We start from the raw sequence: 25,869 nt of genomic DNA, 5'->3' as shown, positions 1-25,869 counted from the left end.
CCTTTCATGTCTATTTGACTATGTGTTAAGCATTTGAGAATACCACTTTAAATATAAAAAATCTTTAAAAAAAACTTACTATTAAAAAGGTTTGCTGTATTATTTTACAATAATAAAAATTGGATTACTGGTATCATGACCAAGCTATATGCATTTCCAATAACAATAATTGGATTGCTGGTATTATTACCAAGCTATATGCATTTCCAGTTAAAAAAATTTGGATTGCTGGTATCATCACCAAGCTATATGTATTTCCAATAACAACTGCTATAATTTCATAGGATTATGCATCATAATAACAGCAACTGAAATGCCAGAATGCCACAAAATTTCAATTCAGTGATAAAGCGGAAACATAGAATACTAAAACATACCGAATTTAATAAAATTTAACAAGTAGTTAAAATGTAAAACTTTTTATAAACAAACAACCGAGCATAAAAAAAATAATGCTCCATACCTATCATCACACTTTTAAAAATAATGACATTGTAACAATAATCAACTGTAACTTCAACAGTTTAATATATCAGGCTACCTTAACAACTTGTGACATTTATTAACAGATCAAATCTTAGTTTTTTGTTGTGTGCACATGGTAATTATGACAGTTCCATAATACATCTTCCTTTACATATGCACACTGTGAATTTTTTGACATTCATAATGAAATCATTTTTTACACGTACAGCATTGAGCCATTTACGTGCAAAAGCAAATCCATTAGTTGTTATAAATAAAGTATTAAATGGATTAATAGATTCTAATTATAACCTTATATGTATACTAACAAAAATTATAGTGAAACAATCTCTTATTATATTACTTTATTATATATCACTTATTATATTACATTACCATGCAAAGGTAATACGGTCACCCCACCCCTAATAAAGTTAGAAAAAATAAAATGAATTTTTTTATAAATCAATTTTATATTAAAGTTTTCTTTCTCCAAGCTAGACTTACTTTGCAAAAACAAAGGAGCCTCACCAACGCCAAGTTTAACATCATGTTCAAAACATTTAAAAAATTAGAACATACCTTTGAAAAATGTGTTAAACTTCAAAGATCCAAAATATGCAACATGAACAATCTAGAGGAATATGAAAATTCTTTGCTACACATCTCCTAAACTCAGAAGGGGTAATGGCAGTTGAAAAGACATCAAACCGGTTGTTTAGTATACACTTAAGAAGATGAATCCTCATTTTACTTTGCTCAAACATAAGAGTACTTGGTGGTAACTTATTTGCTTTAAGTACCTGTCAAGCCCACGCAATAGCATAGAGACCACAACCTTCACCATTTGTTTGCTGTTGAATTGGTAAAATTTTAATAACAAATTTTTTTTGTGGACAAGATTGAGCATATTTGCCTTTTTGTCTCAATACTTATTAAAGTGAAACAGACTGTCAAAATATATATCTCCCCAGGCTTGCAATCATATGTGGTAAAGCAAACCCAATGTAGATTTCCATCATAAAGAATTTGTACAAAGTGATTGCTTGGACATATAAAAGACATAGTCTTTCCTTTAATAGGATCTTGCAGACCAATATTAATGCTAAACTGGATTGACATCATTTGTTGAAAAAAGTGAATGACATTATCATTACGCATTTTTCCTTTTCCTGTCATTCCTTTCTAAATCTCCAATCAATAAGTATTTTAAATTATGAATAGAGTGTAAATCCCTTTTAAGTTAGAAATTATCTTTAACTATTTGGGCTTCATCAAACCCTTGACAAATATCCGATCTTACTTTTACTTGACATACACTGCTTTCAATTTTTATCAACCCATTATGTACTGAAAACATTTCACTATTTTTTATCTGGAATATTTAGGATAACTCCTTGCTCTTTTTTAAGAGTTTCTTCAAAGCTTGTTTTAAGTTTATAAAGCTCATCAAAGAAATTGTCTGTTCCTATTTGAGAGTCACATAAATATTTATTATTGCATTGAGAAGCTCACGACATGCTGCTGGTTTGTGTCTTACCTGTGGGAGACTATGTGCTCTATTTTGATCAAGATTTGAGACTTTCCTGTTTATAGAACAAATACTGTGTATTGCCTGACTATGTTCTGGTGACACAAATTCATGCAGTAGTTTGGCATCTTCAAGACTATTCATATTTAATGATTTATTATTTGAAGCCAAATCTAAAAATATATTTTTATCTGGCAATTTGTCAAGCACAAAATATGCTGAATCTCTCTAAGAGCGAATTAATTTATCAGTATCGCTAAAAGAAAAGAAATTGCCTAGTTAGACCAGATTTAATCTTATTTAGTTTAGCAATACAATAATGGTAAGAATTATAATATTTTTGAAAGTTATAATAAATATAAAATTACTGCCATTTATTTTTGTAATCAGCAGCACTATCATATAAGAGGTTGTAGCATAATTAACATAAAATACCTAACTTTTCGTAACTGTGAGGAAGAAGTTCCTCTAAACAAATACTAAGCATAGCTTTCAGAGAAGAATTTTTTCTTTTCTCCAAAAAACTAAATTTTAAAGATTGTTTTTGTTGTTCAGTGCCATTGTTAGTATTAATATTTTGCAATAAATGTTGCTGTCGAAAAGCAAATACCCATCTCTGAAGCAGAAGATTAACACTACAAACAATAGGAACATAACTACAATAAAAGAAGGAACAATTATTAATAAAAGAATTATTATGAAATAATACTAATTTGAAAATATAGTAAATAAATAATTATTCTTAATGACTATTGCTAAAGGATAGAAAAAAACCAAAATGTTTTTATTTTTTGTAACACATATACTAACCTTTTGGTTACATAATCAAGTACTATTTAAATGCTCTGCTAGTTTTGGGTTACTTTTCCACTTTTCTGAGTCTTTTATCGCGTAAACGGCATTTTGGCAAATTTCCTCTGAAGTTGCACGAGGAATTTTATGCAGTTTTAACTTTACTGCATCTTTAACAATACAACATCCATTAGCAGTTTTAAAACACCACCACTCCCAAGTTTGCTCTCGATGAAAGTCACAAATTAAAACATTACACCCTAAAGAAAAACAGTTGGACTTTGTTTATACAATGATTAAGTTAACATTAAAAAAATTGAAAAAACAAGATTATAAAGCAACACTCCTCACTTGGAAACACTGATTCCAATGACCTTATTCATTTGAGTAATCAGTTAAACAAAAGTATGGTTAAAATGTTGGGTTTCATTTTTTAATGCACAAAAACGCTTCTGTGATAGCAGATGTGGTTTCATTTTCACACACAAAAATAGCAACAACCTGATAATCAATGTTTGTTTGAACAACCAAAAAAAAAAAGCGGTAGAGCATATCTAGTTGTGCGAAATGTTGCATTAAGAAAAATAAGCTCAGTTCCATATCGCAAGAGTAATCTTTTCTGCCACATATCTTGATAGATAAACAACATTAAATCCTTACTCTCAGGATCATTACTATCAACAATGTTTACACCTTTTGGTCTAAACTTTACCATTGCTTATTGAAAAATTAGTCGCCATTCATTTATTTTATCATGCAAACATTCTTGGTCTATCAAAGATCTGTAAAGCTTTATTCTTGCATTCAGCATATGATTTTGAATGGTCTTACCAATCGGAAAGTAACGTTTGTTATTTGTAGATTATTATTGGCAGTAAATTCTGCATGAACCAAAAACTCAAGATGCCATCTCATTTCTGATGCTGTATTTACACCTTTTTTTACTAACTCAGCAGATTTTACAATGAGATTCTCAGAAACGGGCTGACTGAGACCTGCACTCTTAACAATAACACTCCATCAATTTCATAGAAAACCTTAAAAAACAAAGAAACAAAGTAAAAACAACTATAAATTTGAAAAAAAATATAACAGGAAAACAATCACTAACATCACCTACAGCATGCTTTTTATGAACAGAAATATCAGACAATACTAAGATATACTTTCTGCACTTAAGTAAAATTTCAGGGTTAGCTAAGGCTACACGGAGTATATTTGATGTTTCTTTTCTTAATCATACTAAATTTTTTAGAAGCTGTAAAAATAAGATTAAAGTTTTTATAACATAAATGCAAATGTATATGACTAGTTAGGATAACAAAAAAATATTATCGAAGCTGTTTTTTATCATTATTCTGTTTTAAATCTGTTTTTTTATTATTATATGTATTCTATTATTAAATTGTAGGGTAATATAAGATCTATAAACATATCACATAAAAGAATAATGTAACCTTATATATATATATATATATATATATATATATATATATATATATATATATATATATATATATATATATATATATATATATATATATATATATATATATATATATATATATATATATATATATATATATATATATATATATATATATATATATATATATATATATATATATATATATATATATATATATATATATATATATATATATATATATATATATATATATATAAGAGCCCTGCAAATACGTATGTTTAAAAATAATTTCTAATTGAATCCTGAATTGATGCAGATCTTGATTACCAAAGGAAATCAGAAATATGAGAAAAAATGAGTTCAGGCATTAATTATATTATACCTTCCAAATTTAAATAATTTAACAACTATTTATTCTTCTTACCCTGTTATTCATCCAGTATTAATCCAGTATTTTTGGATAAATAAAATTAATTTAATAGCACTATAGCGCTGGAATTCATTTAATAACAAAACATATAAAAAATGATCTTAAAAACTCATTTTTTTTTTTTTTTGATTTGAATCACAAATTGAAGCAACACTTGATTTGCAAATTTAATCAATTTGCTGAGTCCTAATCATATTGGACCTATATTTACTAATAACATAACAATGCTAATACTATAACAATACAATACCCTAAACTCTGGAAATTTAACAATTTCTTATATGTAAACTATGGCAGGGCAAACAAAGTTTTTGGTATCCAACAGAAAAACTCTATTTTCACAATAGTGATCTGTATTCATCACATTAAAATAAATAAATGCAAGTTAAATAAGATAAATACTTAACACAGATTTGTTGTTTACGAAATAAATACAAATATGAATGTTAAATAATATAATCATGTTAAATTATAACATTTTTTTTATATTAGTAATTATAACTTTTATTACAGAAAAGAAATATGAAACGATGATTTAAAATTTTGTTTCAAAAAAACAAAAACACTTACGACTTGTTTATTTTTCTTTTTACTGTACTGGGCCTTTTTTTTAATATTTCTGTCTTTTCCATGCTGGCAGTTAAGTTTTTCCCGTGTTGACACAATGAATGGAACTCCTGCGTGGGCAAAACACAGGAGTACCATTTTCTTCCTCATAAATCAACTTGTGTTGTTTCTTAAACAATTCTAAATGAAATAAGTTACACTTCTTAATTGTATTATTATGTTACAGAGGGAAAAACATAAGAAATAGAGTTAAGCAATTGCTACTTTTAGACAAAAGTTTATCTACAGATTATTCAATTAATTTGCCAACCTTCAAAGTTTTTTTCCATGCTACCTGTACAAGTAACAATATAATGCACTGTGTGCAACATTTCGTGCTCTGCAATTTTTGCACAAAAATCTGTATAGGTGGCAAAAACATGCTTGACAACAGGTACTGTAAATTAACTGACAACATTTTCTCTTGCTATCATTTATATCTGTGAACATTTTTTTACGTACAAGAAGATCACCGTAATGTCACACAGCCCATCAGCTACTTCAAAAAACTGTTTAGCATTTTAAAAAAAAGTTTTAATAAAATAAATCAAAAAATTTTCAATAAAATAATTAAAAAAGTTTTTAAAAAAAAGCATTTTTAATAAAAACTTTAGCTGACAAAACTTCCTTGTAAACTTGGTTTTTTTTTATAGTTTTACTAATTCCATCATGGAATTCTTTAAAGTGATGTGCCTCACCATAACTCCAAGTCAATGTAATGTTTTCAGGGAAATAAGTGAAGGACCAAAAAAAAATTTAGATCGGAATTGACCAGCACATCAATCACTCTAGAAATGTAAAATGAAAGCAGATGGAGCTATACCCTTGACTATGCTAATAAGCCGGTTGTTGTTTCGCAAATGCAACATTGCAACCATGCTTTGTTTCATTTGATATGATTACTACTGGAAATTTTACCAAATCAAAGTTTTTATCAAGTTTACCATTCTGAACTGTAATTCTTTTACGAATGTAACAAGCTGCTGTGAATATGATGTTCATGCCCAAAATAAGCACTCTGGATTTCGTGGCAAAGACAGTTACATAGAGCGAGGATGGGGCAATGGGAGCAATTGCCCCTATTGATATTTAATCAAGTAATTTAAATGAAGTGTTTAAAAATGATATGAAATTTTGATAAAATTGGAAAATGCGAGTTTTCCCCCTTTAAAAACACTTCCCCTTTTCTACCTTACACCCTCAACAGATTTTTGTTTTTGATGTTATGGATTTACCAAAACGTCAATAACAAAAATTCGCTTCTCCTCTCTACTAGATAATCTGGATCCGCCCCTGTCTCAGTGAGTTCTTGTTTTAATAGACGCTTTTTATCACAAATAATTTTCCGCAAATACAGAGGATACAGGTGGTACTAGTATCTTAAGTGCTAATTCATTTAGCAGTGGAAACTTTGCTTCATGTTTCCAATAATTTAAAACATCATTATTTTTTCTATAATCGAGTGAGTAAAGAAAACATCAACTCCATGAGCAGCTTTTAGAAAGGAGACTTGATTACATTATGAACTTCCTTAGGCAACTTATGATGATTTTTTTTTTTTTTTCTTTAATAAAAAAAAAAAACAACTATGAAATGGATAAAAAAACTATTGATGTTCGAAAGAAATATAACGAAAAGGGGAATACAGATGAAATACAAATATCAACAAATATTATTCGCTATATTTTTCAAATATCAACAAATATTATTCGCGATATTTTTCAAAACAGCAGAAAGATATCTTTAAGCTTATCAGTGGTAACCTAAAAGTAACTAACGATAAAACAAATGAGCTATTCAATGAAATACATAAACCAAAACAAATTTACAACTCTTTAAAAAAAGAAAACGAAAAGGTAAACACTAAACTTAAAGATATTACCGAGAGAGTAAGAATCCTAGAAAAGGCAAATAAAGTTATCGAAGAAAGCCTAACAGTTACGCAAAACATCCAAGCAAAAAAGGTATGTGAATTAGAAAAGAAAATTAAAAACAAAAACAGTATAGGTGAAGAAGAAAAGAATATATTACGACAGCCAAAAGATAAACTCATATGGAATAATCTTCGCATCGAATGGGTTTCCGAAAACGATCAAGAAACCTGGGATGAAACTGAAAAAAAATTACTAATTTTATTTGAAAACGAATTAAAAACGAGTTGGAAAAAAAAAAAAAATAAATAAAACTAGAACAATTATTGTTAAAATTCTACATTACAAAGACAAAATAAAAGTACTACATTCATCTAGTCGACTTAAAGTATCAGGAATATACATCAACGAAGACTTCTCTTTTGAAACAATGGTCATAAAGAAAAAACTCGTAAAAGAAATGAAGATACATTGAAAAAATGGTAAATATTCTTCCATAAAATATGATAAACTTATAGTTAGAGAATTTAGGATAAATAAAGCGAGTGCTTAATTACTTTATCAATTATATTTAGAACTTTTTTTTTTTTTTTTCTTATTGTTATTTTTTTTATTTTTATTATTTTTATTATTTTTATTTTTTTTCGGAAAAATAATAATTTAAGAGTTTATTACAAATACCCTACTTATGAATAAAGATAATGTTACACTTAACTCAGAACTTAATTCATTACAAAATAAAAATAGGATACTTCTAGATAAGCACTCTGACCCGGATATTATTTTTTTTAGTAATAACAAAGTATTTCAAAATATTAATACTTTATATTATGACCCTAAAACTGAAAACATAATGCAAGGACTACATGCAAATTTATTTTCAATTTTGCATTTAAATATCAGAAGTTTTTCCAAAAATTTTGAATTATTTAAACAATTTTTATGCGAGGTTAAATTTTGTTTTAAAATTATTAGTATCAGGGAGAAACGGTGAACTGATGAATATATCGAGGCAAATACAAATTTTCAGTTACCAAATTATAAAGCGATTCGTCAATTTAGAAGATCTGGGAAGAAAGAAGGGGGTTTGTGTGTGTTTATAAGTAATTCTTTATCATAGAAGCTAAAAAAAGATTTGTGCTCAACCACTAATGGTTGTGAATCACAATGTGTGGAAATAATAAATAAAACCACAAAAAATATTATCCTTCACGTTTTATACAGACCACCTTCCGGCTCAATATAACAATTCGAAAATCATATTAAAAATAAGTTAAGCAAAAATAAAAGCATTTATTTTGTTGGTGATTTTAACCTTGACCTGAACATGGGTCATTTAAATGCAAATATAAATAATTTTTTTAACGTTATATATTAGAAAGGCTATATTCCACTAATTAATAAACCCAGAAGAATAACTAGAGAAAGCGCAAGAATTATAGATCAAATAATCACCTATGAATTCAAATCAAAAATTAAAAAAGGAATATTTAAATGCGACTTTTCAAATTCCTTCCCTGTATATCTAATCTCACATAAAAATGTGATAACACCTATGCTCAAAAAGTTAAAAAAATTACACGAAATATAAATGAAATGAAACATAAATGAAATGAAAATATGAATGAAATATAAACGAAATATAAATGAAATGAAAAATCCATGAAAAATTTTATTGCTCTTTTATCAGATTTAAATTGGGATGACCTACTTGATATTGAAAACACAGGTAAGGCATACGATAAGTTTATTGATAAATTACAACAACTTTACAATATGGCTTTTCCTGTAGTTACAAAATATGTGAAAAAAAAAACATTATTAAATCCATGGATAACGCCTGGAATTATAAAGTCGTCAAAAAAAGCAACAATTTTATAATGTTTCTCAAAAAAAAAAAACTTTCAAGAATGAAACTAATTACAAAAATTATAAACGTGTTTTTGAGATGGTTATTAAAAAGTCAAAGAAATATTACGATACCGAGCATTTAATAAAACACAAAAATGATCCAAAAAATACTTGGAACATAATTGAGGAAGTAATTCGCGACGTTAGAATTATCTTGTTCTAAGTCCATGTTTTTGCAAACTGAGAAAATCGATGTCAAAGTCTGAGTTTGTTTGCAGCTAAGTTGAAAAATTTATTTGGGAATTAAAGATTTTCTTTAGATTTATGATTGCTCCGTTGTTTATTTTTAAATAAAAAAAACTTATAAAAATTTCGCTAACGCCCATATTTTCCTACCCACTTTTGGAGATAGAACAAAATAACTTTGGTATTTTGTAAAATCCAAAAATGTTATTTTGTTACATCTTATATATTAAATATATTAACTACATTTTTTAACAAAGACATGTTGAAAATCGATGAACTTTTGTTCTAGGTAGTCATTTTTCTTACGCAGTGCTATTGCACCCCCACGCCCCTAAATTAGGGTTGGTTGGGACCCGGCGAATCTATGTGAACTCTTTTTAAAGTAAAAGGAGTTTTTTTTTTGTAATATCTAAAAATGGAATTTCTTTAAATTTATTTTGGGAGGGGCTCCGACCCACTAGCCATTGCACTGTTCTTACAAGTTTGTTTGATACCTGTTCGCGCCGGCTCTGAACAAGACTAAGACATCTAATTTAAAACAGAACACTTCGCTACATAATAAAAAAAGGGTAATATATAGCGTATAGGAAAGGGATGAAAAATATTTATCAAAGAAATAGCTTTTTTAAAATTTTCTATCAATTATTTAAGTCTTACAGATATTAACACAACAATTAAACTAATCTAATTACAAACAACATGCAAGATGAACTTGATTTTATTTTTCGTATACCTGTGATTCTATTACAAGAGTTTAAGTATTTGTTAAAAACTATTATAAATAATAAACCAAATAAGGAATTTCATCAAGATTTCTAAATAATAATAATAATTATATGTTTTATATATCAATACTAAATAAATAACAGAGAAAGTTATATATAAAACCACTTTATTAATGCTTTGTAAAATGCAATATTAACAGCAGGCATGTATGAATACATGGAAATGATATCATTGGCTTTTTTAGCAGATAAAGACTGATAAGGAGCACGTAAGCAAGCTGCCATTGGTATATTTGTCTTTAATGGTTTGGTAATAATGCTTGATGCTGCTCGCTTGACAAACTTATTAATACGAGCTTGTGAATAATTGTCTGAAAATGAGGTATATATAATAAAAAAAACATGGTATGGCAGTCCGTTTCGATAAACAAGATTTTTAACTCTTGTATAAGGCACTAACTTATAACTTGAAAAACCAGCAACAACTGAAAAATTCTTCACATCTTTTAATTGCATTTGGTAAACAGAGAATGGTTTTTTACGGTTTATATTTTTAATAGCCCTTTCTAGTCCAAGCGGACTAAATATTTCTGCAACAGAGAGAGATTTTTCAATTTGACTACGAATGTTATCACATTCTTGAATGCTGGAGTGACCTGACACGCAGAACTTTTGCTCAATGACTTTAATTTGTGGGTATCGTATAATAAATTCACATAAAGCTGTTGACATGAAACTATTGCGGTTTTGTGATACACATGAATCGAACCAAAGTATGAACTTATTTGTGTCAAGGTCATCCATGATTTTCAGAAGCAGACATGTTACAGCACTGGCAAGATCATTTCCTCCACGACCAGCCACAGCTTCATGCCAAAGGACACAATAACCTTTCTTGTTAAGCGAACAATGACCAGTTAAGTTATAATTTGTAAGTTTCCGTTTGTAATAAAAGTTTTCAACATTAGCCCGAGGCAAACTTAAAACAATTTCAAGATCAATACAAACAACTGCAGTTTTAGGATCAGCATTTTGACGATCTTTTTCACATTCAGTTTTGGATCATTCCTTGATGTTATGTACTTATTATAACTATCAGTCTGCTCATTGCTTGCATTAACAATGTTGCAATATTCAAAGCACGTGTCAGATAAATCTTTCTTTGGTTTTTGAAATTCTATGTTGAACTCGTGATTGAAGATATAATGATACATATGTTCTATTACTGGTATATTGTCATTTTCATCACAATATATTTTAAAAAGATCATACAGTTTACCTATATTGAGTGATCCTTTCATATACTCTTTAAATGTCTTTTTCCTGCAATAATGGGCCTCAATTCTTGGGAAAAGATTTATATGGTCTCGTATAACTTAAAAAAGAATCTTCCGGTAGGCTTTTTTTTACATGTCTTCCAAATTTTGATTGCATCGGCGTTCCAGTAGTTAAGCATTTATTAAATTTGTGAAAGTAAAATATTCTTTGGCTACTAATATTCAATGTTGAAAGATAGTAGGATTTACAAACTTTATATTGTGTATTAGAAACAAAGAAGCTATAATAATAAGACATTTTTCTTCTCGAATTTTCACCAGCAGCTGTCCGACATCGTTTTTTCTCTAGTTTTTCGGTAGTTTTTGAATAAAAATGTTTTGTACCGTCATCATCTAAGGTCCAAAAGTTATCAAATATAACTTGACGCTCGATCTCAGTTATATTAGTAGAGCATTTGAACTTACAATTTCGGCAACTTTTTAGCGTTGCAATAGATCTTTCAGGCACTTGTTTACCTTTTGAATTTTTATAAGCTTTACCCGACTGACGTTGCATTTTTCTTATATTTTGTTTCCAATTACTCGTATCAGCTTTACGTTTTCTAGATATTCCACCATGGCACCCCATGGTGGAATATCTAGAAAACCTACCTACGAGAAGGTGTAATACCAAGCGACTCTAAAGATTAAAAAACTCCATTACCTTTTTTACTTGATTATCTAGGATGCATAAATAATAAATTATTTTGTTTTTTATGCATTCTGGATAATCAAAATAAAAAATTGGCAAAATTATAACGCTAATTAAGTGAAAAAATACCTTCGTTTTGATTTAGAGCATGTTCCATTTTTTGGTCAATATTTTTAGTTGCCATTTTGAAAATTACAATAACAACAAAGTTATTCCGCACAAATATGTAATTGTAAATATATGATTGGTTGATCGGAGTTAAAATAAGATAACATTTTCAAATTTGCTTATTTAGGAGATAGAACAATGCAATATGGCATGCAACACCGTATTAAAAGTTTTATATATTTTCAATATAAATAAAATAGAAAAACATAGTGCAAAACTATTCAAAAACTATAAAAACTCGATTTTTTCAAAAAGTGGAGATAGAACAAGATAATTCTAACGTCGCGAATTGGCACGAAAAAAATTGACGGAAATAGTCTTCCTATAAATCTAAACATTGAAAATAAAACTTTTACTAATAAATCTTTAATTGCTGAAACACTTAATCAATATTTTGTCTGTGTAGGTTCCACTTTAGCGTCGAAAATAGAAACTACTGAAGTAAACTTTGAGTCATATTTGATTTCTAATAAGACTTCTAAGATGGATAATTATGAAATTACTGAAAAGGAACTCCTAGATTCAGTATATCTTTTAAAACTAAGCAAAAGTGTGGGGTATGATAATATTAGTAATAATGTAATTAAAAAATCGATAAAATACTTAACGATCCTTCTTTTACATATTTTTAATCTATCTTTAAAACTAGGCATTTATCCGAAGAAACTTAAAATTGCGAGGGTTATACCTATTTTCAATCCAGGAGATATTTCAAATCCTGAATAGAAAACAATACACAGCACACGAAGAAGGAAAAACTGATTACTTGACTATAACTTGCGGTGTTCCCTCCCAGTAGGCACGCAACGTCTTATTCACGTTTCAATCACGTGTATTTTAGGTGACTTCGTCCAGGTTACTATTTTACGTGAAAGTTACGTGCCAAAATATCGCGTCTTTCGGAACTTTTTTTATTCTCAATAAAAACCTGGCATAAGAAATGTGAAATAATGTTTTTATATTATATTAATTATTTTTTTATAGAATAGTTTTTGTATTCAATATAGTAGTTATAATTATTTACTGTTATGATAATATAATTAATTTTTATTGTAGTATTATCATAATTAAAAAAAAAAATTGGTCTATATAATATCTTATAACGCAATGCATTTAGAACAAAACTAAAAAGTACAATATATTTTAAGTTGTAATATCAAATTAAGTTAAATAAATTAGAACCAAGCGTCCCTATTTGCCACACAAATAAGATTAAACTCAAATACAAGGTATGCTTTTTTTCTACTTTATGATATAATATTTTAGACTGGCGAATTTGTCCATTTTGCTTACTTAATTTAGTACAAAATAAGTTATGACAAATTTAATATCAAATTAAAATATAATTTGTCCATGTAGCTTTATTTAATTATTAAATAAGCTACATGGACAAATTATAAGTTCTAGCAGAACTTATTCTTGATTCTTGAGCAATAATAATGTCCCTAGAACTTCTGCATACATTATTGCTCAAGAATCGTTTAGATAAAAACCAAAAATAAATTTTCTTTCTTTATTTTGTTTTTATCAACAAGGTTAAAGAATTTATCTAAGATAATATCAATAAATAAATGTGTTATGTTATTTATTATTGATATATGTATATATTATTGTTAAATACTTTATCTTTTTGTAATATATGACATCTTGATCTGGTGCTGTACTTGTTTAAAAAGGTTAATACTTATTTATTTATTTTTTTTTACATTATTTAAATATTATATGATTAATATATATATTTGAATTATATGAAATTATTTTTATATATATATATATTATATGACTTTTATTACTATTGTTATTATGTACAATATAAAACAGGTTATTAACGCGGATTTGTTCGATGTTTTCCCCACAAAAAGATGATTATGATGCTATTGTATTTGAAACTGCATTATATTTATCTTTCAATGTTGACGACCTTCCAATATGTAAAGCAAGTTTCTCTCAAGTATAGCATTCCTTTTTTAAAAATTGTTTCATGATTTAGATCAAAGAAATAGCAACACCAGAAAATCTTGTTGCCAAAACAGTTGATGACTCACCATGTAAGATTTGTGCTATAAATTTGTGATTTAAGATGATTATTTAATAATCATATTATTATTTAAGTTTTTATATGTTTCTTTTTAGCTAAATTTGGTGTTGCGAGCTATTATTGGAGAAAATATTGACTTATTAGATAAAGTTTGATGCGTGCTCTTACCTAGTTTCCTTCTTCACGTTTCAATCATGTATATTTTAGGTGACCTTGTCTAGGTGACAATTTTACTTGATTGAAACGTGAAGGTTACGTTGCCAAAATATTGTGCATTTTGGAACTTTTTTTATTCACAATAAAAACCTGTGATTAGAAATTTGGAAAGATATTCTTTATTTTATTTACTATTTTTTTATAATTTAGTTTCAGAATTTATCTTATTTGGGATATTCCCGGAATACCGCATATTTTTTTTTTTAATTTATCTTTTTCCAAATATCTGAAAAGTTTTCCATACATGCAAGTTAAAGTATATATTATTGTCATCTATTTATTTTTATGTTGTTTTAGTCATCATTTATACAAAAATTTTAAAAAGTTTTTAAAAAATTGAGAAATAACTTGAATGAATGCAAAATTGAGGGAAAAATGAGGGGAAAAATATTCTTAATTTTTTCAGGATATTTTCTGCAAACAATTTTCCGGATTTTTTTAAATATAATGATCATATGAAATATGTAGTTTATATATTCATTATTGTAAATACTTTTTATTTTACTTTTATAATAATATAATTATTTTGCATTGTAGTTTTATAATAATTAATAAAAAAAGTATTAGGGTATAAGATATCTTATAACGTCGCAATGCTTTTTTGACAAAAATAAAATCTCACATATAATATTTTATCTAAACATATTATATTATCTTATATCTAAGTTTTATCAATTTAGGTTTAATAAATATATTACAAAGCTTAGTTCAAAATCGTGTAAAGTTATCACAGATAATTCTCATATTGCAACACGCAAAAGATCAAACCCTAGTACAAGGTATACTTTTCTACCCTATTGTATATTATTTTAGACTGTCAAATTTGTCGATGAAATTAATTTAATAATAAATAAGTTATTATAACTTATTTAATATTAAATTTATTAAGCTACATGACAAATCATAAGTTCTGCATAAAATATTATTGACTTGGAAGACCCAATGGTATTGTTATGTTATTGCCTAGGAATATCATTCTGTAGTAAGACCCAATAACCTTTTAACTTTTAAAGTTTAAGAAAATTCACTTTTCCCTCTCTTCGTCTTCTTTTGTGATCGCACCCTGTAGCAAGAATTTAATTTAGTTCATATCTTGTTGGAGAATGCAACTTGATTCTGAGTTGAATTTTCAGCACTCGGTATTTATTGGTAACCTAATTTGACAATACTTAATTATACATACTTTTAGTTTTATACTTTTTTTATATAATATATAATTAGGGGTAGATGAGGCTCCTTAGCCGTGGTGAATGTTTCCTCAGCAAAAGGAGCCTCAAGGTGAAAATCTCACCATGAGTAAGGAAAATCATGATATAAAATCCCCACTATAACGTTGTGTGGTTATGTGGTAACTATTATATTTTTAAAAATTGTTTTAATTTTTCTGTGTGCATTCTAAAATGACATTTAATGTTGTTCAAAACTTTGTAGATTACTCGTTTAAAGCAACTTCGCTTTCACCTTTGCATCTAGTGAGTTAATGTATGAACAAGTTAATGCGGAAACAGATGCAAATATAAGAAGATGGAAAACAAAGAAAACAAATTATTTAATCAGATGTTATCACATAAGGTGAGTACAGGTCTTTTTCTAATCACGCGCATCAGTTATAAACTATATATATATATATATAGATATAGATATATCTATAGATAGATATTAGATAAAGATATATATAGATAAATAATATTTTTTCAAACTTGTATTTTTTATTTTGTGCTTCATTTTTTTAATTTTCTGTCGACTTTTTTGTTATATCTTTTTTTATTAAATCTTTATTTTATAGCAATCAGAGTATAAAATTAGAAGGCAAATGACTATTTTTATTTTTCTACATTGTATGTAGTATTGTTTTCTTAAAATTATTTAATGATTTAGATAAAAGAAAACAAATAACAACACTAGAAAATTTGTTCCCAAAATAGTTGGCAACTCACCAAGTAAGATTTGTTTTAAAAGTTTGTGATTTAAGATAATTATTAAATAATCATATTATTATTTTAGATTTTATTCGTTTCTTTTCAGCTAAATCTGATTCATTAGATAAAGTTTGATGCGTGCTCTTATTGGAGAAAATATCGAGTGATTCGTTAGATTATGTTTGAAGCGTGCTTTTATGGAGAATATATTGACTTATTCGTTAGATTAAGTTTGAAATGTGCTCTTTGTGGATTGAAACGTGCTCTTCGTAAGTTGCAGATCTATGACTTTGTACTTAGTACTTATTGGATATAAGGAGGATATTTTAACAAAAGTGCAGCTTTTATTACAAATTTAAAATGTTTATGTCAAGAACTAATATACTGACTAATAAAACCATGTAATTTAATACGTATTGAATATTTCCTCGAAGATGAGTCTTTTTTCTTTACACGAATCCAAACACTTCGTTTTTATAAAGCATAATTATTGCTTAAATATTACGTGCCAAAATTAACGTAAAAAGCACGTCTTTTGGACAGTTCATGGGGACCAAAAAGTCACCTAAATATCACGTGCCAAAAGTAACGTGAAAAACACGTCCATAAATCACGTGAATTGGTCATTTCATGGGGACCAAAAAGTCACCTAATTGTCACGTGCCAAAATAACGTCAAATTCACGTTTTTGTCACGTAGCTGTGCCTACTGGGCTAAGGCTCAATTCTGGGTCCACTGTTATTCCTTATTTATGTAAACAACTTCCATAACTTTTCAAACATTTTGAATTCAGTTTTATTTGCAGGTGATACAAATTTATTTTTATTCTAATGGAAATGTCAACCTTTTATTTAAAATAGTAAACAAGGAATCTTTAAATCTAGCGGAATGGTTTAAGGCAAACAAATTATCCTTAAATTTAAATGAAACTAAGTATACTTTTTTTCATAGAGTTCACGATAAAGAAAATATTCCATTAAAACTTCCTGATCTTTATATTGGTAACTCTAAAATAATTAGAGTCATCATTAAAGTTTTAAGGAGTGATACTTGACAAAAACTTACCATGGAGAGAACACATAAGAACGTTAGAAGATAAAAATTCAAAAAGATTGGCATTCTATACAAAGCTAAGCAATTATTAAACCAAAAATGTTTAAAAATCTTATATTTCTCCCTCATATATTGTTATATAAACTTTGCAAATATTGCATGGTGCAGCTCTAATGTAAGTAAAGTTAAAAAATTGCTTAGTAGACAAAAACACGCTGTCAGAATTATTTCAGGTGCGGGTCGTTTTACATATTCTAAAGAACTATTTAAAAATCATCACAGACTTAATATTTTTCAGTTGAACCTTTATCAAATTCTTATATTTATGTACAAATTTCATAATAAAATAACTCCTATAATTTTTAATACACTTTTCAATAAAATTAACCACGGGTACTTTACAAGATTTTCAAATTACAATTATGAGCAACCTAAAATGCATTATTTGGTTACTAAATTTTCTATTGCCATCAGAGGTCCTAAATTATGGAACACTTTATTAAATAACCAACTAAAAAATTGTTCTTCACGTTCTCTATTCAAACAAAAATTTCTTAACGATGTTAATGAAATAAATTCTTTTTAAGATTCTTTTTTTCGTCCTCTTTTTTTTCTTCTTTTTTAACTATCTTATTAACTGGTCTTTAATTTAAATTTTCCTTAAATTCTCCTAATAACTTGTTTTTAATTTTTAGGTGTAATTATTATTATTATTATTATTATTTATTTATTTATTTTTTATATCTTTATTTTTTACGATTTTCTTTAGATTATAGATTAGTTACTGATTTTAACATACTTGTAAAATTTATTTCTTTATATGGTACAAAATAATTTTTTGTTTACATTTTAATGATTGTACACGCTTGCTGATGAAACCACGTCGGGGCGTAGTGATAAGGCAAATATTGTCTTCTTTTAGCCCCGGTCATGTAAAGTTTATTTATATAAAACGGCATTTTAATATTTTTTTAATGACGAAATAAAGAAATAAAGTTTAGGTGCCTTAAGAAGACCCAAATGGTCTTGTCACAGAACAGCGCGGAAGTGCATTTAACCTGAAAGTTTACGCTCCTTTCTTACCGTGACGTGTCCAGAGATCATTTCGAACCTGGATCTCCTGCTTCTAGAGTAAGCGCTCTAACCACTGCGCCAAGCCCGCACGAATATCTCAACTTATCCAATGTAATTCATAATAAATAAGTATAAATAAAATATCCCCGGTAATATCCGGGTATATATAAAACAACCGATAATAAGATGTAATATCCGGGTATTCGATATCCGGTCGGATAGTAAAACAATTTTATCTGGGACACCTCTATTTTTTATTCCATCATTATTTTGTTTCTTAATTGGCTTATTAGGATTTTTATTTTATTAAGTATAATATAATGTTATTTTCAAACTTTTAATTATTGTTATTGCAGATATAATTTATAAAATGATTACATAAATAGTTTTAAATGACATTTTTAAAGAATATCTATTAAATTAAATAAAAACTACTTTCATGTATTTATTTTTTTGGCAAAAAATATATATTAATCATTGTACACTATTAAATAGTTTATAATTTACAATTAAAGAATGAATAAAAAGAAGTTTTTATATATTTAACCTGCTAACTTGTTTTTGTATTTCATTTTATTTTTATCACTGCGACAATATTACGGTTTATTGACATGTCTAAAAAAATCATTGGTACAATTTTATTTGATTGTTTTGTTTGAGCCAATGAGATTTACATTTTCAAAATTCAACCAATGCGATTGCGGAGAACTTGGCTAAACTTTGGCCATTTTTGGATACAAAATATCTGGCAATCCTGGAACACGTCCACGTGTGAAAACAAGTGATCTTTATGTCTGAAAGTTATTCTCCTTAAACATGAAAAGACTCCTGAAAATAAACAATAACAACAAAAAAATCAAAAAAATTAATATTAATAAAACTGATTACTTTTAATATATTTGATTCGATTTTTGTTTTCATTCAAGAGGTTTTAAATCTGTACGAGGAGAACTTTTAAAGCTTAAAATAGACTGTTTTAAGCCGCTTTAATGCATGATTACCTAATAGTATTATTTCTATTGCTTTTACTTTGTGTAATAAGTAATAAGTGATAATACCTCTCTCTAGCTGGACCTGCTATGAGTAATCAGTTTTTATTCAAGTTTTGAAATGTATTTTGAACTTAAATAATTTGACGCGGTTTAATTTTTTATATATTCTTTAGGTTAAGAACAACTGAATAGGGTAAGAACAATTAATAATATTGCACTTTTACTTTATAACAGACTGTTATCGAATATATTATAAATGTAGTTTAATATATTAAAAGCAAAAGCAATTGAAAAGAAAATATGTATAACAACGAAAATAAAATTTGAAAAATATTGTATACATAGTTGTGCATTTTCTTGTCTACTGTGTTACAATCCTTGTTGTTAAAAATTAAAAAAAGAAGAAAATTAAAAAAGAAAACGCGGATTTTCATGCCTGATAAAATTATGATTTTCAAGTTACCAAAGAGAACACTGTTTTGGTCTTATTACTGCCATTTAAAAAAACTGTCCCATTTATTTAATTTCTTCTTGGTTACATCATAGTTATGTTAAGTTTACTTTTATGTTCATAGATACACACATTTACACTAAGTTTTTCTGGTTTTTGTTACCACTGTCTGGATATATTCTCACATTAAGTTTTAAACTGTTGACTTTAATCCAACCAATTTTTTGAGAAGAAAAAAGAGTAAAGTAAAAAAAACTATTTTTTTATGGCCATAATCCTTTATATGTAGATAATAGATTATAGATCACTTCCATGAGTAGATTCAATTTGGCAGCTAGAACAGGTTCAATTAAGTTTACAGTGCATTTTTAGACTTTGTCAAAGTAGAAAGGGCATCATTAAAATGACTAACCTAAATATGCTAACAGTATTTCTATTAACAGTATTGTTTAATAGCAATATTTCAAAAGTTAAATTCTGAAGTTTTAAAGGTGTTTAAATTAGAAGGAATTTACTTTAGCTGAGTAATTTTAACATTTTTATTATTGAAAAAGAACAACAACAAAAGAAAAGAACTTGATGTATTTTTTGCTGTTTTTTCTAAAATCGATATCAATAAGTTCTATATACACCCAGGTACTGACTGAGTTTATTATTTGTGTAACTAATATCGTAGTAAGTATTGAGGTATCAAAAAAGAAGAGTACATTTTTTTATAGAAAAAAATTGAAAATAATTTTTTATTCAAAATAATTTAAAATTGTTTTGAAACTGTTATTAAAAAGAGATTCAATAAAATCTCCTAAACTTTTGCTACCATTTTGTTGCCATGAAAAACAGTTGTTATTTTGTTGATAAATGTTGCTAGTTTTTTTTGTCTTTATCACTCCACTATAATTCTATTGCGGAAAGAACATCACATTTCTGAACTGATAGTCAATCTTTCAAAATGTACAAAAGATTTTCTATATAAGTTTCTGTTATTGAGGAGCAGTGGTTTATTTTTTGTACTTCTTATCTTTAAAAAACAGTCATTCCTGTTTAACATTAGATATTAACAAATGGCTGAAGTTTACCTTGTACTGATACAAACATTCCTTAACAAATTGCATAAGAGTTTTTATGAAAGTCAATCTTTCCGTTGTTAAACCATTTATAATTTTAATTGTAATTTTAGTGTTGTTTTAATTTACTTTGAAATAAGTATTTAGTAGGTATTTCATGTAGGTATTTCACATTTTATTGAGCTGAGTGTTGGTGTTTCTGATTTGATTTAAAAGAGTTCTTGCAAGATATGATTTAGATGTTCACCTAAACAAAGGTTATTTTAATGTGAAAAAATAATAATTACAACAGTATTATTTGGTTGCACATGGTTAATAATGTCATCAACAATAGAGTCACTATGTTAAAGATTATAATAATTTATACTTATTTTAAACTTATTAGATATTTAATAAATAAAATTTTGTTAAAAAAAATGACTATTTTTTAAAATAAAAAAATATGAAAAAGATAAAAAAAATACTTTACTTTACCTACACTGCTAATGCTACTAGTTTATTGTAACAACTTGTAACCACTAGTAACCAATAGTAACCACTAGTAACCACTAGTAACCACTAGCTCCAAATTTGTGCGAACTTGATATTTAATAAATAATGTTATTTATAATAAAATATTGTTTAATTATACATTTACTAATTACACATTTTAAATAATAAGTATATTTTGAAATGGTCAGCAGTGTTGTTTCTAAACATTTATTTAAATGGTAAGGAAGTATTAATTAGAAATTCATTAATAAGTCATCAATCATTCATTAATAAATCTCTCATGATATTTAAAAAGATAGTGGTAGTCATGCCTTGCATAACTAATCGTTATATAATCTTGAAGTTTATAGGTTAGCTTATTGATTTTTATACCGGTTGTCATGGCATTTTAAGGACTGTATATTTTACCAGGTTGGATGAACAACTTGATGAAAAACATAAGAAAACAATTTTCACATTGTTTTCTTAAATGTGTGCCAGTAAGTTTATATATAGATAGAAAACTTTAATTTTTTTATTATTTGATAGTTAAAAATATTTGTAGAAGTAAATTTTAAATAAATATTAGGATATTAATTTTTTGGTATGAAAATGATTTTATTTGGTTTTATCAAGATTATCAACTAGAACAAAAAGGAGATGACTTATATCAAGCATGTGGTTAGTAAAAAAAAAAAAAGGTACATTGACAATGAGTTTGATTTAGACCTCGCATGTATCTTTTTCAGAATGACTTATTTTAAAACATAAAAACGATTTTTTTGATTATGCTAATTTATTTTCAATTTTTATATTTTTATCAAGTGCAAAATGTTTTTAAGTATTTTAAAATGATTTTGAATGTGATGATTTTAAAGCTACATAAATTTTGATATTGTTTTGGGCCAATTGTCATGCTACTAACATAATAGTATATTATTATGTTGATGGTTTGATAATTTTAAATCTGCATTATATGATTAAGTGTTTCTAGTAAAGTCCTTAAATAAGTTTTTAGATATCAAGCCAAACATAATTGCAATGAGCTTTCCTTCAGAAAATCTTGAGGGTGTTTACAGAAACAGTTATGATGATGTTGTCAGGTGATGATGTTGTTTTTATTTTTTTTCTTTACAGATTGATCACTGCTGTTTTATTGTTTTAACAATTTAAATGTAATAACAAAATCAATAAATTAGAGGACAAGTTCTTTGCAAAATGCTTTACCTTATTCTTGATTAGTTAATAAGATCAGATCTATATATGAGAGATGTTTACGCTTTTCTTTGTTAGTGACATTATTAAAGAACCTCTAAGTCTCTAGAGCCTAACTCATGAAATAAAAAACAAGGTTTGGTAATCTAAAACAAATGAACCTCAGCATCAGACAATACCCTTTTTGTATTGATATCTTCCAGTAGATAAAAAGGAATTGTTTCTCATGAGTTGTTCTTGTGCACTTACATATTTACTACTTGTGTGTTTATTATATCTAAATTTATCATTTTTTTAATTATTGTCATATATTAGTATATATAAATATATATATATATATATATATATATATATATATATATATATATATATATATATATATATATATATATATATATATATATATATATATATATATATATATATATATATATATATATATATATATATATATATAATAATTATAGATTTCTTGAACAAAAGCATAAAGACAAGTACAAAGTTTATAATCTGTAAGATTTTACTTTTTGTGTGCTTAATTTTTTTTAACTATGGAAAAATCTGAGAAAAATATTTTTTAGTTTTATGGCATAGGTTAGGAAGGCAACTAAATTTTTTTTAATAACACTTCAAAAACTTTTGAATTAAAATTATAGGTATGAGTTCGTTTAAAGAATCTATTTTTTTAAAAAGTATTGGTTGCTAGTCCTCTCATTTAAAGCTTTTAAAGATTAAAAATATTAGTTCTGGTTTTAACACAAATTTTGCTTGTACTTTTTATTAAAGATTGGTTTTGTTTTCATCAAAAATGTTTCTTGAGCTTTTATTAACTATGATAAAAGTAACTGTAATAATAGCAATAGTTTTCAAAAATAATATGATATATAATGATATTGCTGAAGCTTAATTGTGTAAATAGTAGTGAATAGTAAATTTACAGCAGGAGAATAAAACTTATGTTTGCATTTAGAGCAATATCTTTATTATAAATACTTAATATAATGCACTTATTTAAAAGCATAAAAATACTTTTGAAAATTAGCATCATATATAAAAGTAGTGCAAAACAAATAGAACTTTAGATAGTTCAATTCTTTAGAAAATTATTGTCAATAAATTAGTTAAAAGATGTTTTATTTGTAAGCCAAATATACCTATTGTTTAAGATAAAAGGTAAAGATATGTTATTTAATATATATATATATATATGTATATATATATATATATATATATAAATATATATATATATATATAACTTAGGTGCTTAATACAGAGGGGACGTTTATTAATTTTTGGAAATTTTTCCGAACCACCTCAGCTTATTAGTAATCCCCTCCTGCTTTTATTAATTCTTATCAACAAAGAAATAAACATCTTAAACTAAAAAAAGTCTGTATATATATGCATATTATATATATATATACATATATATATATATATATATATATATATATATATATATATATATATATATATATATATATATATATATATATATATATATATATATGTATATATATATATATATGTATATATACATACATATATATATATATATATATATATATATATATATATATATATATATATATATATATTTATATATAAATTATGTTGGTGTATTCTACAAATAGAATGCTCAATGTTCTAAAAGAACAGAGCAATAATAAATTAGTAAAAACACTTTTCTAATTTTTGATTACTTCAACACTGTGTTTCACCATCAGTAGGTTCAAAGGTATGTTATTTAATATATATATATATGTATATATATATATATATATATATATATATATATATATATATATATATATATATATATTTATATATATGTACATATATATATATATGTATATATATATATATATATATATATATATATATATATATATATATATATATATATATATATATATATATATATATATATATATATATATATATATATATATATATATATATATAAGTTAGGTGCTTAATACAGAGGGGACGTTTATTAAATTTTGGAAATTTTTCCGAACCACCTCGGTTTAATAGTAATCCCCTCCTCCCTTTATTAATTCTTATTAGCAAAGAAATAAACATCTTAAACTAAAAAAAGTCTGTATATATATGCAAATATATATATATATATGCATATATATACAGACTTTTATGTTAGTGTATTCTACAAATAGAATGCTCAATGTTCTAAAAGAACAGAGCAATAATAAATTAGTAAAAACACTTATCTAATTTTTGATTACTTCAACACTGTGTTTCACCATCAGTAGGTTCATCAGGAAGAATCAATTAGTAGGTTCATCAAGAAGAATCAATTAGTAGGTTCATCAGGAAGATTAAAAGAAGATCGATTCTTCCTGATGAACCTACTGATGGTGAAACACAGTGTTGAAGTAATCAAAAATTAGATAAGTGTTTTTAGTAATTTATATATATATATATATATATATATATATATATATATATATATATATATATATATATATATATATATATATATATATATATATATATATGTATATATATATGTAATCAAAAAATAGTTAATGACTCCACATTAGAGTGTTTAACTGCCAGAACAAACTGCAAGAACATGAAATAAAGTCATTTAGTAGAGTGTCTATTAAAAATCATGTTTTAACAAGGCAGAGCTCTAGCTAGATTAGTGCAGCCGGCATTTGACCTTTGTAAAAAGTAAAATCCTTTCATACAGGACCTCTTTTGCTTATCTTGCATTAAAGCCCTATGATAAAAAATACAAGAAAATTTAGATAGATACACCATATTAAACAAAGAAACCATTGCATTACACCTTCATGTCTTATATAAAAGGAAATGTTTTTGCTTGTAAAGAATTCTTTTTTCAGTGGAGTGGCGATGGGAGTTGTGTCTTAATAGGATGTATTGAAAACATTAAACTTAATTAGTTTCCTCAATTAATGCGTTTCGTTGTAATCTAACCTTAATTTTGTCAGTTTAAATACCAAAAACAAGCTAATTACTGTTTTTTACCAGTAACTCTTTATTTTACACGCCTTTGCTATATACATATATATATATATATATATATATATATATATATATATATATATATATATATATATATATATATATATATATATATATATATATATATATATATATATATATATATATATATATATATATATATATATAGCAAAGGCGTGTAAAATATAGAGTTACTGGTAAAAAACAGTATTTAGCTTGTTTTTGGTATTTAAACTGACAAAATTAAGGTTAGATTACAACAAAACGCATTATTTGAGGAAA

The 25,869-nt window shown here is 26.1% G+C and overlaps 1 protein-coding gene and 1 long non-coding RNA gene across 8 annotated transcripts in view; both read left to right on the top strand.

Moving 5' to 3' along the window:
• The first annotated feature begins 15,789 nt into the window (after positions 1 to 15,789).
• On the top strand, positions 15,790 to 16,455 carry LOC136080081 (uncharacterized). Its single transcript, XR_010638437.1, has 3 exons — positions 15,790 to 15,908; positions 16,215 to 16,276; positions 16,362 to 16,455. It is a non-coding gene; the product is annotated as an uncharacterized LOC136080081 (long non-coding RNA).
• Positions 16,456 to 19,422: 2,967 nt separating this feature from the next.
• Positions 19,423 to 25,869, top strand: part of LOC136080900 (phosphatidylinositol 3,4,5-trisphosphate 3-phosphatase and dual-specificity protein phosphatase PTEN-like) — an 83,322-nt gene continuing 76,875 nt past the window's right edge. Inside the window, exons 1-6 of one of the 7 annotated variants that reach the window (XM_065798292.1) lie at positions 19,441 to 19,465; positions 19,548 to 19,567; positions 21,793 to 21,860; positions 21,997 to 22,096; positions 22,379 to 22,463; positions 23,043 to 23,087. In XM_065798292.1, coding sequence (XP_065654364.1) covers positions 22,021 to 22,096; positions 22,379 to 22,463; positions 23,043 to 23,087 — 206 coding nt within the window. In that variant the 5' untranslated portion in view covers positions 19,441 to 19,465; positions 19,548 to 19,567; positions 21,793 to 21,860; positions 21,997 to 22,020. Of the gene's footprint in view, positions 19,568 to 21,792; positions 21,861 to 21,996; positions 22,097 to 22,378; positions 22,464 to 23,042; positions 23,088 to 25,869 lie in introns of all 7 variants that reach the window. The other 6 variants (XM_065798288.1, XM_065798291.1, XM_065798293.1 and 3 more) reach the window with 6 other exon arrangements.

The sequence above is a fragment of the Hydra vulgaris genome, chromosome 05, assembly GCF_038396675.1.
Source record: "Hydra vulgaris chromosome 05, alternate assembly HydraT2T_AEP".
NCBI lineage: Eukaryota > Metazoa > Cnidaria > Hydrozoa > Anthoathecata > Hydridae > Hydra > Hydra vulgaris.
This window is presented reverse-complemented; position numbering and strand designations above follow the sequence as displayed.